The following is a 14,634-nucleotide window of genomic DNA, read 5'->3' on the forward strand; positions in this document are numbered from 1 at the left end:
ACAACACATTGCTATCAGAGACTGAATCACAGTAGTGATGGCCTGTCTGAATCCTAGGTGTTTATATTGGGGATCGCAGTGCAGTCCGAGTCTACCCTTGCACCACCAGCCCAGGAAAGAGACCTCACTGTAGAGTGTATCTGTGCCGGGAGATGACTGCAATCATTTACTGACAGACACACTGTGTGCACTGACCCACACAAAAGGTTATTTTCCTCCTTGTCCTCCCAGTCTCTGGTTTTTCTGCTACAGAACGGATTGCTGGTTTTCATTCTAAACTGATGCTGATCTTTACTAAAGACACTCCCTTGCTTGGGGAGGGGGTGGAGCTCCCTGCACAGAAAGCATCAGCACAGCAGGGGGTCACCTCCACAGACCCGGGTTCAAATCCTGACAAAATTAGCCTCAGATCAGATCAATGTCTGTGTTTCAGTCCATCGCAGACAGTCTGGAGGATAAGTCCTCATTGAAACAACTTCAGTCTGGAGGACACGTCCTCCCTGAAACAACTTCAGAGTGTGGAGGACACGTCCTCCCTGAAACAACTTCAGAGTGTGGAGGACACATCCTCCCTGAAACTTCAGAGTGTGGAGGACACGTCCTCCCTGAAACAACTTCAGAGTGTGGAGGACACATCCTCCCTGAAACAACTTCAGAGTGTGGAGGACACGTCCTCCCTGAAACAACTTCAGAGTGTGGAGGACACGTCCTCATTGAAACAACTTCAGAGTGTGGAGGACACATCCTCCCTGAAACTTCAGAGTGTGGAGGACACGTCCTCCCTGAAACAACTTCAGTGTGGAGGACACATCCTCCCTGAAACAACTTCAGAGTGTGGAGGACACATCCTCCCTGAAACAACTTCAGAGTGTGGAGGACACGTCCTCATTGAAACAACTTCAGAGTATGGAGGACACGTCCTCATTGAAACAACTTCAGAGTGTGGAGGACACATCCTCCCTGAAACAACTTCAGAGTGTGGAGGACATGTCCTCATTGAAACAACTTCAGAGTGTGGAGGACACGTCCTCCCTGAAACAACTTCAGAGTGTGGAGGACACGTCCTCCCTGAAACAACTTCAGAGTGTGGAGGACACGTCCTCATTGAAACAACTTCAGAGTGTGGAGGACACATCCTCATTGAAACAACTTCAGAGTGTGGAGGACACGTCCTCATTGAAACAACTTCAGAGTGTGGAGGACACGTCCTCCCTGAAACAACTTCAGTGTGTGGAGGACACGATTTAAAATAATAAACTTGCCAGGTGAGTTTCATTTCCGCATTTAGTTTTAGTTTTAAGAAAATAGTTACTTTTTTAATTTTTTTTTTTAACATCCATACATTTTTTTATTATCATTATATATTTTTTTATACACAGGAAGTAAAATAGATTTTAGTAACAACATTCTAGAAGCTTTATTGTCTATATATTTCTATTGAAGCAGAGTGCACAGTGAAGGGGATTGCTGGAGCTGGTTAATACGCACACACACGCACACTCATGCAGGACTGCCGCTGCTGTTAACACTGTGGAGAGGTGAGAGAGGGAGGTGTTGAAGCTCCTCTCACAGGCTCTGCTCAGGGCTCTCAGAGTTGAGGGAGGGAGGTGTTGAAGCTCCTCTCACAGGCTCTGCTCAGGGCTCTCAGAGTTGAGGGAGGGAGGTGTTGAAGCTCCTCTCACAGGCTCTGCTCAGGGCTCTCAGAGTTGAGGGAGGGAGGTGTTGAAGCTCCTCTCACAGGCTCTGCTCAGGGCTCTCAGAGTTGAGGGAGGGAGGTGTTGAAGCTCCTCTCACAGGCTCTGCTCAGGGCTCTCAGAGTTGAGGGAGGGAGGTGTTGAAGCTCCTCTCACAGGCTCTGCTCAGGGCTCTCAGAGTTGAGGGAGGGAGGTGTTGAAGCTCCTCTCACAGGCTCTGCTCAGGGCTCTCAGAGTTGAGGGAGGGAGGTGTTGAAGCTCCTCTCACAGGCTCTGCTCAGGGCTCTCGGAGTTGAGGGAGGTGTTGAAGCTCCTCTCACAGGCTCTGCTCAGGGCTCTCAGAGTTGAGGGAGGGAGGTGTAGAAGCTCCTCTCACAGGCATTATTTGAAATGGAATAACTATGCAAGGTTAATGAATAACTCAGTCTTAATTTAATGGGTTGTGTTTTGTAATAACAGCAGATTTGTATATAATAATAGCTTTGCCACCCTTGCACTGAGCACTGGGGTTTAAAGCAATGTGTGTGGGATGGTTTGTTATTGAGGTCTGAGCAGCATCGTCCTTCCCACAGGGAGTAACAATAATAACAGAGGCACGGAGTCGAGAGGCTCTGTGTTTAAACATTCCGAGGATACACAGCGAGGCACAGAGCTGGCTGACAGACTGGCACGGGGGCACAGTAGCGAGGCACAGAACTGACAGACTGGCACAGGGGCACAGCAGCGAGGCACAGAGCTGGCTGACAGACTGGCACGGGGGCACAGCAGCGAGGCACAGAGCTAGCTGACAGACTGGCACAGGGGCACAGGGGCACAGCAGCGAGGCACAGAGCTGGCGGACAGCCTGGCACGGGGGCACAGCAGCGAGGCACAGAGCTGGCGGACAGCCTGGCACAGGGGCACAGCAGTGAGGCACAGAGCTGGCGGACAGCCTGGCACGGGGGCACAGCAGCGAGGCACAGAGCTGGCGGACAGCCTGGCACAGGGGCACAGCAGCGAGGCACAGAGCTGGCTGACAGACTGGCACAGGGGCACAGCAGCGAGGCTACAGTGGAGCCGGAGTTTCACTGTCAGGCTGCAGAGCACCACAGTGTGAACAGCCTTCACTGCGCAGAGCACCACAGCCTTCACTGCGCAGAGCACCACAGGATTCACTGCGCAGAGCACCACAGGATTCACTGCGCAGAGCACCACAGGATTCACTGCGCAGAGCACCACAGGATTCAATGCGCAGAGCACCACAGGATTCACTGCGCAGAGCACCACAGTGTGGGGTGCAGGGAGAGGGGAGCGGGGTGCAGGGAGAGGGGTGAGGGGTGCAGGGAGAGGGGTGTGGCGTGCAGGGAGAGGGGTGTGGCGTGCAGGGAGAGGGGAGCGGGGTGCAGGGAGAGGGGAGCGGGGTGCAGGGAGAGGGGAGCGGGGTGCAGGGAGAGGGGAGCGGGGTGCAGGGAGATGGGTGTGGCGTGCAGGGAGAGGGGAGCGGGGTGCAGGGAGAGGGGTGAGGTATTGGGCAGAGGTACGGGTCACAAGCAGCATAAATACAGGTGTTAAAGGGTTTGTCCGCTGTGTAGTTTGAAGCAGGCGTGTCTGTGCGTGTGCCTGTGCCTCTGTGTCTCTGTGTCTGTGTGTCTCTGTGTGTCTCTGTGCCTCCGGGCCTCAGTCCTCGGCGGCCGTGTGCATCTCCGGGAAGTCCTTGTAGATCTGCTGGATGATCAGCTGGTCCATCAGACTGGCCTCTCCCCCCCCCTCGCCCTCCCCCAGGATGCGCTGCAGTGCCCCCTGCAGGTCAGGCAGGCGATGGCGGTGCTGCAGGTAGTCTGTGGAGCGAATGATGGCGTGCATCAGGGAGAGGTACTCCATACGCAGCTGAGGACAGACAGAGAGAGAGACAGAGAGGGGGATGAGAGAGCACTTCACCTTGTCCTGGGAGAGATGAAGAGGGGTAAAGGGTGTCTCACCTTGTCCTGGGAGAGATGAAGAGGGGTAAGGGGTGTCTCACCTTGTCTCCGGGGGACAGGTCTGATATTTGCCGCACCGCGATGTCGATCATCACCATCATGTCAGTCCGGTAGAAGATGCTGGCCGTGTCGGCGCTGGAGAAAACATCCTGCAGGAACTTGAGCACCGAGTGAGCGGGCTGGGGCTGGTGCTTAAACACTGAGACTGGGTCATCTGGAGAGGGGAGAGAGGGAGTGGGGGAGAGGGAGGGAGGGAGGGAGGGAGAGAGAGAGAGAGGAGAGAGAGAGAGAGAGAGAGAGAGAGAGAGAGAGAGAGAGAGAGAGAGAGAGAGAGAGAGAGTCTAAGAGGAACAAATTAACCTGCACTGAAAATGGTCTTTTCATTGTGTCTGTTTATACACTGTACCTGTCTGTTTATTTTGCTTTGGCAAAACTTGTTTATTCCTGTCATGCCAATAAAGCTTATTGAATTGAATTGAATTGAATTGAATTGAATTGAATTGAATTGAGAGAGAGAGACATTCATACCCAAATTTACGAGTCACAAAAGTGACTTCACCCACCTCACAGAAACTGAAAAATTACACATATTTTTAGGAGAGGTGGGGATAACATGTGCACTAGCTGCCGAACATGTGACTGCCTGTCACAGTCTAAGAGAAAAAATGAACCTGCACTGAAAATCTGTCTTTTCCTTCTGTTTATACACTGTACCTGTCTGTTTGTATGTTTATTGTTCTTTCTCATACATTGTAATTGCTTTGGCAAAACTTGTTTATTCCTGTCCTGCCAATAAAGCTTATTGAATTGAATTGAGAGAGAGTATATAAAGGAAAAATACCAGGATGTAACCTAACCCCACACCCCCTGGCTGTGATTGGTCCAAACCCCACACCCCCTGGCTGTGATTGGTCATTCTCTCACCTCCCCGGTTCAGCAGCAGCAGGATCTTCTCAGTCAGGATCTTGGCGTTGGGTCTCTTCACCAGAGTCTGCATGATCATGTTGTTCACCGGCACTGAAATACACACAGAAACACTGAGACACAGACACACACACACACGCACGCACACACAGAGCGCAGTGACAACAGCACAGAAACACTGACACACACACGCACGCACGCATGCAGTCACTCCAAGAAATGTGTACGAGTCCTTTCATCCCTACACTGCCCGTCTCGCTGTGCTGTTGCCTCCCTCCCTCCCTCCCTCCATTCATTCTCACCTCCCCTCTCACTTCCCCTCCCCTCTCCGCTCTCCCTACCCCTCTCCCTTCTCACCTCCCCTCCCTTCTCCTCTCCTCCTCCCCTCCCTTCTCATCTCCCCCTCCCTTCTCATCTCCCCCTCCCTTCTCATCTCCCCCTCTCTTCTCATCTCCCCTCACCCATGAGGTGCAGGTTGAATGCCAGCAGCACGTTGATGAATAGATCTGGGAGCTGCTCCGTTGTGTCTGAGGGCAGCCCCTCCTCCACCACATCCAGAAGGAACTCCATGAAGACCGGGTTCAACTGCTCTGTGAGGGGGGACAGAGACAGAGCGTCATGGGCTGAATCTACAGAGATACAACACATTCACAATCACACTGTCACACACTCACAATCACACTGTCACACACTCACTCAAATCACACACACACAATCACACTGTCACACACTCACTCAATCACACACACACAATCACACTGTCTCACACTCACACAATCAGTCATACTCACACAATCAGTCACACTCACACAATCACACTGTCTCACACTCACAATCACACTGTCACACACTCACTCTCACTCTCAAGGTCTCACAGGGTTCTCTTATGCAGGCACTGCAGCCACTCCTCTGAAGTGTAGAGTTACGAGTCTAAACTCTGGGTGGAGAATGGAATGGATCCCCGCAATCAAACATTCAGGACAAAGCAAATACTTCTGCTTTAAACGTTCTCTCACACTGGGGCTAAACAAGCACCTCTTAAAACCTGGACAGGGTGCAGCTGCTCTGCAATGAGAGTCTGATTGCCATCCCTGGAACAGGGACAGCTCTTCAGAACCATCTCTCGCTCCTCTGCTTACTCTCCCTGGGATTTATTAACCAGGACAGCGAGGAGAGAGGCCCCCTCACTGACACGGCATCTTCCAGCACGGTCCGGAGACGCACACTTTGCATTACAAACACACATGCAGTCTCCTCCCTGTCAGGGCTGCTGCACTTTCACTACAGTAAAAGAAAGCGCTGTGTCTGTGAAACGCTCGCATGCTGGCGAGGTTACCGTAGTGGTGGTAAGGTAAAGGCTCCCCCATTGAGAACACCATGGACAGCACCAGCGCAGAGTAACACATCTTCTGGTGCTCTGAAACACAAAACAAAGTGTCACTCTGTGTGTGTGTGTGTGTGTGTGTGTGTGTGTGTGTGTGTGTGTCTGCATGTCCCTCGTCTCCCCGTCCCTCACCCTGTGTGTTAGTCTGCATGTCCCTGGCCAGCTCCATGGGCAGGACGGAGTTGACCAGTGCTGAGATGATGGCAGAGTCCAGGTTACACATCGCCCCAAAAACCTTGAGCAGCAGCAGCCGCAGAGCCACCCGGTGCTCCTGGGAAAGAGAGCGCAACATTATACAACAACCCAGCTACACACCGACGCACAACACAACTACACACAACTGAGGCTGTGTGGTCCAGTGGTTAAAGAAATGGGCTTGTAACCAAGAGGTCCCCGGTTCAAATCCCACCTCAGCCACTGACTCATTGTGTGACCCTGAGCAAGTCAATTAACCTCCTTGTGCTCCGTCTTTCGGGTGAGACGTGGTTGTAAGTGACTTTGTAGCTGATGCATAGTTCACACACCCTAGTCTCTGTAAGTCGCCTTGGATAAAGGCGTCTGCTAAATAAACAAATAATAATAATAATAATAATAATAATAATAACTGCACACGGACGCACAACACAGCCACACACAACCCAGCTACACACTGACGCACAACACAACTACACACAACTGCACACGGACGCACAACACAGCCACACACAACCCAGCTACACACTGACGCACAACACAACTACACACAACTGCACACGGACGCACAACACAGCCACACACAACCCAGCTACACACGGACGCACAACACAACAGCTTAACACAGCACAGGTAACTCCAAACACAGAGAGCTGCTGCACAGAGCCACACAGCACAGGTGAAGCCCCCTCACCATCTGATAGTACGTGACGAGCGAGAGGACCGGCTCACAGTGGCTCTTCTTGCACATCTTCTTACACACCTCGGGGTCAGCGTCCGTCTGCAAGACACAAGAGCACGTCTGTGTGTCTGTCTGTGTGTCTGCACTCGAGAGAGACAGAGAGAGATCACGCCTCCAGGGAGCAGGCTGTCACGCTCTCATCCTCGTACACAGAGATTCAGACAGACAGACAGACAGATCACCAGTATCTGCAGCAGCTCCTCCAGATAGCAGGCTATCACACTCTCGTCCTCGTACAGGGCCCAGCTGCGCTGCTGTGCGTCCTCCTTATGCCTCGCCAGGTCGGTGAAGATCACCTGCAGACGCTGCTCATCGTGACACAGCTGTCCACGAGGCAGGGCGGAGCTCAGGTCCTGGGGGAGGAGGGGGGGGGGGGGGGCGTTACAATTCTCACAGTTTGCTGCAATCACTGCTTCCCATTCACCTTCAATGCCAGCTCATTGTTCTGTTTGATATGTCTCTTCAATGCTAGCTCATTGTTCTGTTCTATTTGATGACTTTTCCTAGGTTGGGGTCACGAACTTCCAAACAGAAAACAAGCACTTTGAGACGTTGCTGTTTTTCGAGCTGATCTTGTACACAAACAGAATGACTCGGGGAGGTATTTATCTCTGTAGCTGTGTCTGCATGAAGAAAATAAAATGCTTTCACTTGGTCTTTCATTATTATTATGATGTCTGGAAATGGCTGCAGCTGTCTGGAGAGATGTTTCTAAACAAGGCTTCTACAAAGCTCTACAAGGCAGAGGTTACCAGAGGCTCGTTTTCTCTGCAAGTAGCAGCAGGACGGAGGACGGAGTGCTTCTCCTGAAGGCTTTTCCAATTGCTGACTAACATTCCCAAGATGTTAAAGCTTTACGGTTTAGGAAAGGTAGCCCCCCCTAACCCCCCCCTCCCCGCTCACCTTGCTCTCCACCAATGAGAGGAGGACCTGCTCCATGACCTCAGCGGTGTGTGGGAGGGAGCTCTGGATGTGTCCAATCACGACCCCGATGGCGACCCTCGAGAGGTCGTAGCTGAGCCCCGTGTTCCTGCGCACCAGCTCGATCAGCTCCGCCCCCATGCTGGGAGGCACGCCCACTCTGGGGTCTGACCCCGCCCCCTTCACACCATGGGAGGGGCTGCGGGTGGGGCTAAGAGGGTGTGACAGCACAGGGGGGGAGGGGGCTGCCAGGGACTGTGGGGAGGGAGACTGGGAGGGACTGGGAGGCACCGGGTCAGCAGCGGGCCTGGTCCGGCAGGGAAGCGGGGGAGGGGTGGCGGCCAGGCTGGGACTACTGGCCTCGGGGGTGTGGGTGGAGCCGCTGCCCAGTGTATCCAGAGAGACGGAGCTCACAGAGGAGGAGCCAGGGCCGATTGAGGAGCTCCTGGAGGGGACTGCAGGCTCTGTGACAGGGGAGAGCAGGGAGAGAGGGGAGAACAATCAAACTGGAAAGGAAAACTTTGAATAAAAACTGCCAACCTATTTTGCTTTGTGGATTTTCAGCTCAGTGGAATACACACACACTCCCTCGCTCGCTCCCTCCCTCATGAAGCTGAACTGAAACAGACTCCAGGCAGCAGCAGCTGCAAGGCAATGACCCTCATCACAGCTGCTCCAGTATACAGGGCTCTCTCTTCATCTCACTGACTCACACATACAGACACAAAGTGAAATACTGGAGAAGGGCCCTCATACAGTGAGAGACAGAAGGACTCCCTGTCAACATGGCCTAACCCTGAATGAAGCACATTTGTGAACTAGTTCAGAGCACGCCGCACTGCATCATAGAGCACTGACATGCAGACTGCATCACAGAGCACTGACATGCAGACTGCATCACAGAGCACTGACATGCAGACTGCATCACAGAGCACTGACATGCAGACTGCATCACAGAGCACTGACATGCAGACTGCATCGTAGAGCACTGACATGCAGACTGCATCACAGAGCACTGACATGCAGACTGCATCGTAGAGCACTGACATGCAGACTGCATCACAGAGCACTGACATGCAGACTGCATCACAGAGCACTGACATGCAGACTGCATCACAGAGCACTGACATGCAGACTGCATCATAGAGCACTGACATGCAGACTGCATCACAGAGCACTGACATGCAGACTGCATCGTAGAGCACTGACATGCAGACTGCATCGTAGAGCACTGACATGCAGACTGCATCGTAGAGCACTGACATGCAGACTGCATCGTAGAGCACTGACATGCAGACTGCATCACAGAGCACTGACATGCAGACTGCATCACAGAGCACTGACATGCAGACTGCATCGTAGAGCACTGACATGCAGACTGCATCGTAGAGCACTGACATGCAGACTGCATCGTAGAGCACTGACATGCAGACTGCATCGTAGAGCACTGACATGCAGACTGCATCACAGAGCACTGACATGCAGACTGCATCATAGAGCACTGACATGCAGACTGCATCACAGAGCACTGACATGCAGACTGCATCACAGAGCACTGACATGCAGACTGCATCGTAGAGCACTGACATGCAGACTGCATCGTAGAGCACTGACATGCAGACTGCATCACAGAGCACTGACATACAGACTGCATCATAGAGCACTGACATACAGACTGCATCATAGAGCACTGACATGCAGACTGCATCATAGAGCACTGACATGCAGACTGCATCACAGAGCACTGACATGCAGACTGCATCGTAGAGCACTGACATGCAGACTGCATCGTAGAGCACTGACATGCAGACTGCATCGTAGAGCACTGACATGCAGACTGCATCACAGAGCACTGACATGCAGACTGCATCATAGAGCACTGACATGCAGACTGCATCGTAGAGCACCGACATGCAGACTGCATCGTAGAGCACTGACATGCAGACTGCATCACAGAGCACTGACATGCAGACTGCATCGTAGAGCACTGACATGCAGACTGCATCGTAGAGCACTGACATGCAGACTGCATCGTAGAGCACTGACATGCAGACTGCATCGTAGAGCACTGACATGCAGACTGCATCACAGAGCACTGACATGCAGACTGCATCACAGAGCACTGACATGCAGACTGCATCACAGAGCACTGACATGCAGACTGCATCGTAGAGCACTGACATGCAGACTGCATCGTAGAGCACTGACATGCAGACTGCATCGTAGAGCACTGACATGCAGACTGCATCGTAGAGCACTGACATGCAGACTGCATCGTAGAGCACTGACATGCAGACTGCATCATAGAGCACTGACATGCAGACTGCATCGTAGAGCACTGACATGCAGACTGCATCATAGAGCACTGACATGCAGACTGCATCACGCTGCTGCCTCATTATTATACAACTCAGTAGCTCACAGTCTGATGACTTGCAGTTCTGTAAATTGCACTTGACTGTGAAGAGCCACTCTAGATAGTTCACATTGTGACGTGCGAGAACGAGGGAGTGCTGTACACACAAAGGGACACGTCTCCATGTGTAAAAACCAGCAGCCTCAATGAAATAAATGAAGCCCCCTCTATAGAGACCACCTTGTGCATTGCTGGGGTGCAGCACCCCTCAATCTCACCTGGTCTGCGGGGGGCCCTGCGCTTCTCTGGAGGAGGGGGGGTGATGGGAGCGGCGCGGCGAGGCTGGGGGGGCACCTAGAGAGGGGAGATGAAGAGGAGGAGTCGTCAGGCAGGATCCCAAACACACCACAGGAACAGAACCAGCCCAAAGGGAGCCTGCATTACCTGGTACAGCCCCTCCTCCCCGCTGCCTGGGTCCAGGCTCTCTGGGATCGGCTCGCTGGCCTGCCGCCCGTAGTTGCGGCTCAGCCCGTTGGCGTGGGGGGCGGAGCCTATGTGGTAGTCACTGGCAGAAGACGGCAGGATTTGCTTGTGATTGGTTGGGCTCTTGCGCGCCAGAGTCTCCTTGCGGTGGTGAATCAGCTTCCTACAGGGTCACAGGGAATGGAAGTTAGTGCCACCTGCTGGCTACAACCAGAACTGTGCCCACACATGAGAGGAAATAAATCACTTCACTTCAATACTGCCCTGTCTTACACTGCATCAAGAACCACAGCCAGCCCTGTCATTACACACTGCATCAAGAACCACAGCCAGCCCTGTCATTACACACTGCATCAAGAACCACAGCCAGCCCTGTCATTACACAATGCATCAAGAACCACAGCCAGCCCTGTCATTACACACTGCATCAAGAACCACAGCCAGTCCTGTCATTACACACTGCATCAAGAACCACAGCCAGCCCTGTCATTACACACTGCATCAAGAACCACAGCCAGTCCTGTCATTACACACTGCATCAAGAACCACAGCCAGCCCTGTCATTACACACTGCATCAAGAACCACAGCCAGCCCTGTCATTACACACTGCATCAAGAACCACAGCCAGCCCTGTCATTACACAATGCATCAAGAACCACAGCCAGCCCTGTCATTACACACTGCATCAAGAACCACAGCCAGCCCTGTCATTACACACTGCATCAAGAACCACAGCCAGCCCTGTCATTACACACTGCATCAAGAACCACAGCCAGCCCTGTCATTACACACTGCATCAAGAACCACAGCCAGCCCTGTCATTACACAATGCATCAAGAACCACAGCCAGCCCTGTCATTACACACTGCATCAAGAACCACAGCCAGCCCTGTCATTACACACTGCACTAGAAAGACAAGCGCAATGAGAACCACAAGCAGGCCCATTTCCTGCAGCCCCACACTCACTGCAGAACGTCGCGCTGCTCCAGGTTGTATTTGCCCCCGTTCTTCATGGCAGTGTTGTGAATGGATTCGATGGCTCTGTCGATGGACTGCAGCACCACATCCTGTTCGGGGGTCTGACAGACAGACAGACAGACAGACAGACAGAGAGAGCGAGAGATACAGTTAAACACAGGGAGATATTCTGGGCAGCAGACCCCTCTGAAGGGAGAGGTTCCCGAAACCAGGACCAGAGGACGCAGTCTGAAATGGAAAAGTACAGACAGACTCAGGACAGAAGGCAGCAGCCCCCTCTTTACACAGACAGTGGTGAGGGGGGGTGGGGGTGGAGACAGACTCAGGACAGAAGGCAGCAGCCCCCTCTTTACACAGACAGTGGTGAGGGGGGGGGGGGAGAGACAGACTCAGGACAGAAGGCAGCAGCCCCCTCTTTACACAGACAGTGGTGAGGGGGGGGGGGTGGGGTGGAGACAGACTCAGGACAGAAGGCAGCAGACCCCTCTTTACACAGACAGTGGTGAGGGGGGGGGGGGAGAGACAGACTCAGGACAGAAGGCAGCAGACCCCTCTTTACACAGACAGTGGTGAGGGGGTGGGGGTGGAGACAGACTCAGGACAGAAGGCAGCAGCCCCCTCTTTACACAGACAGTGGTGAGGGGGGGGGGGGAGAGACAGACTCAGGACAGAAGGCAGCAGCCCCCTCTTTACACAGACAGTGGTGAGGGGGGGGGGGGTGGGGTGGAGACAGACTCAGGACAGAAGGCAGCAGACCCCTCTTTACACAGACAGTGGTGAGGGGGGGGGGGAGAGACAGACTCAGGACAGAAGGCAGCAGACCCCTCTTTACACAGACAGTGGTGAGGGGGGGGGGGAGAGACAGACTCAGGACAGAAGGCAGCAGACCCCTCTTTACACAGACAGTGGTGAGGGGTGGGTGGGTCACCTGCCCATGGTGTTGAAGCTGAATCACTGGGATCCTTAAAGACCCGACTTGATCAGGTTTTGAGATCAATCAGCTACTAGGAACCTGACGAGCATGGATGGGCTGAACAGCCTCCTCTGGTTTGTAAATTGTGGAATGCCCCTCCAGCCCTCACCCTTTCTCTGGATACAGACCCTGCAGCTCTGAATCCCCGTCTGCACAGGAAGTACAATTCCAGGATGCAGACAGTGAGCAGTCCCGCTCCACACAGATTAACAGCACAACCAGGACAGGAATGAAGGCAGCAGCCTGTGCAGAAAGCATTCGAAATCCTGCCGTGCCTCCAAACACCTGGACAGGGGCTCTGTGGTGAGGGTTTGGAAGCCGCCGTGGAACTCTCGTTGAAGTTAATCTGTTTAGTCATCCCTGAGGCTGACAGTGTCTTTGCTACTCAGAATGTGCTGAGCTCCACCAGCTGGGTAGACAGACCTGTTATTTGTGTTTGTAAAGGCAGTGCTCACTGCAGGACTCATGTTGAACTGGTCCTGGCACTCTGATTGACTGTGGGGGATGTCGTGAGAGATCCTGTGGATTAATCCCCGGCTGTGTTGCTCAGTTCCTTCCCGTTTCCGCCCCCTGCTGCTCCGAGGTTCTGGCAGTGGCAGCCAGGCTGCGCAGGGTTCTGGCAGTGGCAGTCAGGCTGCGCAGGGCTCTGGCAGTGCCAGCCAGGCTGCGCAGGGTTCTGGCAGTGGCAGTCAGGCTGCGCAGGGTTCTGGCAGTGGCAGTCAGGCTGTGCAGGGCTCTGGGAGTGCCAGCCAGGCTGTGCAGGGCTCTGGGAGTGCCAGCCAGGCTGTGCAGGGCTCTGGGAGTGCCAGCCAGGCTGCTCTGAGGTTCTGGGAGTGCCAGCCAGGCTGCTCCGAGGTTCTGGGAGTGCCAGCCAGGCTGCGCAGGGTTCTGCAGGCAGTCTCCTCGAGAGGGCGATTCCGCGCCCATCCAGCCTGGGCGTTATTATTACAAGAAAGATTTCAAACCCCAGGCAGAGCGAGGCTGTGCTTACTGTCCCCACGTTATTCAAGCTGCATGCCACCATGTGCAACTGTGTGCTTCACCAATACCAAGTCTTCAATCTCAAAAGCTCTGCTAATATTGTACAGTCAAACAGACTAACTGGGAAACTGTAATCCTCTTTATCTGGCGGGTCGGAGTCAGACTAGCCCCTCAGAGACACTCCTCCATCCTGCCAGGCCACACAGCAGCACTTTCATACCTGACAGGAAGGAAGGAAGGAAGGAAGGAAGCAGCCACAAGACCCAGCCGGGAGTGAGAGCCAGAGCTGGCACAGTGGAAGCTACGCAGCCCTGGGTTCAGACAGCAGAGCAATCTCCTCTCTGTCAGGGGGGAGCAGCAGCAGCGTGGAGGAGCTCAGCTATGGGAGGATTTCATTGAGAATGTATTACATGCAAGTCTACTGAGCGAGGTGCAGTGTCTGCTTATTCCCTTACTCTGCCCCCCGGAACCCCCTTCTCCCCTCCGCTCCCCTCCAGGTAACAGTAAGACTAAGCTGGCGTTTCTATGTCGTGTAATTGCAAGCCCACACACCAGCCAGTCCGCGGCCGCGTCCCGCGTCCCTCTTCACGGTCTCTCACCTGTATCCTCTCAATGTAGGAGGCCGGGATGTAGCCGGACTCGCCGGAGCTGGAGCGGGAGCCCAGCCACCAGTGTTGATTGCTCCGCTCCAGAATTAGGAAAGTCTCCCCGGCGGCGAAGTGCAGCGAGTTGGGCTCCGGCGAGCGGAAGGCGTACAGGGACCGGTACATGATATTATCAAAAGCCGGCTGCTTCGCTCTGTTCCTCTCAATAGCAATCTAATTCTATTAATATTACGCGGCGCTCTCGCCCGCTGGAACTCCGCAGAAGTGGATGTAAACACCGCAGGCGTCGTGCACGCACTAGACGGGCACGCCCCCACGACTGCTGCGAGCGTCTGCCAAACCGAGCGCGCTCCCGCCACTCCTGGCCGCATCACAGCGTCGTGCACGCGCGGCTGGAATGATCCAGATCCGAGTTCTCTTGGATGCAGTTGATCGTGGAT

The 14,634-nt window shown here is 53.8% G+C and overlaps 1 protein-coding gene across 1 annotated transcript; it reads right to left on the minus strand.

Annotated features, from left to right (window-relative positions):
- Positions 1 to 2,209: 2,209 nt before the first annotated feature.
- LOC117968419 (NCK-interacting protein with SH3 domain-like) lies at positions 2,210 to 14,583 on the minus strand. The gene is made up of 13 exons (XM_059000135.1): positions 14,189 to 14,583; positions 11,624 to 11,736; positions 10,616 to 10,817; positions 10,450 to 10,525; positions 7,798 to 8,279; positions 7,077 to 7,247; positions 6,847 to 6,933; positions 6,093 to 6,231; positions 5,913 to 5,993; positions 5,038 to 5,166; positions 4,577 to 4,669; positions 3,694 to 3,866; positions 2,210 to 3,560 (listed from the first exon to the last, which is right to left on the minus strand). The coding sequence occupies exons 1-13, from the start codon at positions 14,357 to 14,359 to the stop codon at positions 3,351 to 3,353; spliced, it is 2,127 nt and encodes a 708-aa protein (XP_058856118.1). The 5' UTR covers positions 14,360 to 14,583; the 3' UTR covers positions 2,210 to 3,350.
- Positions 14,584 to 14,634: the final 51 nt, after the last annotated feature.

This window comes from Acipenser ruthenus, chromosome 25 (assembly GCF_902713425.1).
Source record: "Acipenser ruthenus chromosome 25, fAciRut3.2 maternal haplotype, whole genome shotgun sequence".
In the NCBI taxonomy this organism is placed as follows: Eukaryota; Metazoa; Chordata; class Actinopteri; order Acipenseriformes; family Acipenseridae; genus Acipenser; species Acipenser ruthenus.

Bases quoted from the DNA above. Each gene is read 5' to 3' on its own strand.
- LOC117968419 (XM_059000135.1), bottom strand. From the start codon at position 14,359: ATGTACCGGTCCCTGTACGCCTTCCGCTCGCCGGAGCCCAACTCGCTG. The intron at 7,248-7,797 runs GTGAGCGGGGAG...CTCCTCCCCCAG, and splicing joins TCTCATTGGTGGAGAGCAAG to GACCTGAGCTCCGCCCTGCC. The intron at 5,167-5,912 runs GTAACCTCGCCA...CCCCCCTCACAG, and splicing joins TTTACCTTACCACCACTACG to AGCAGTTGAACCCGGTCTTC.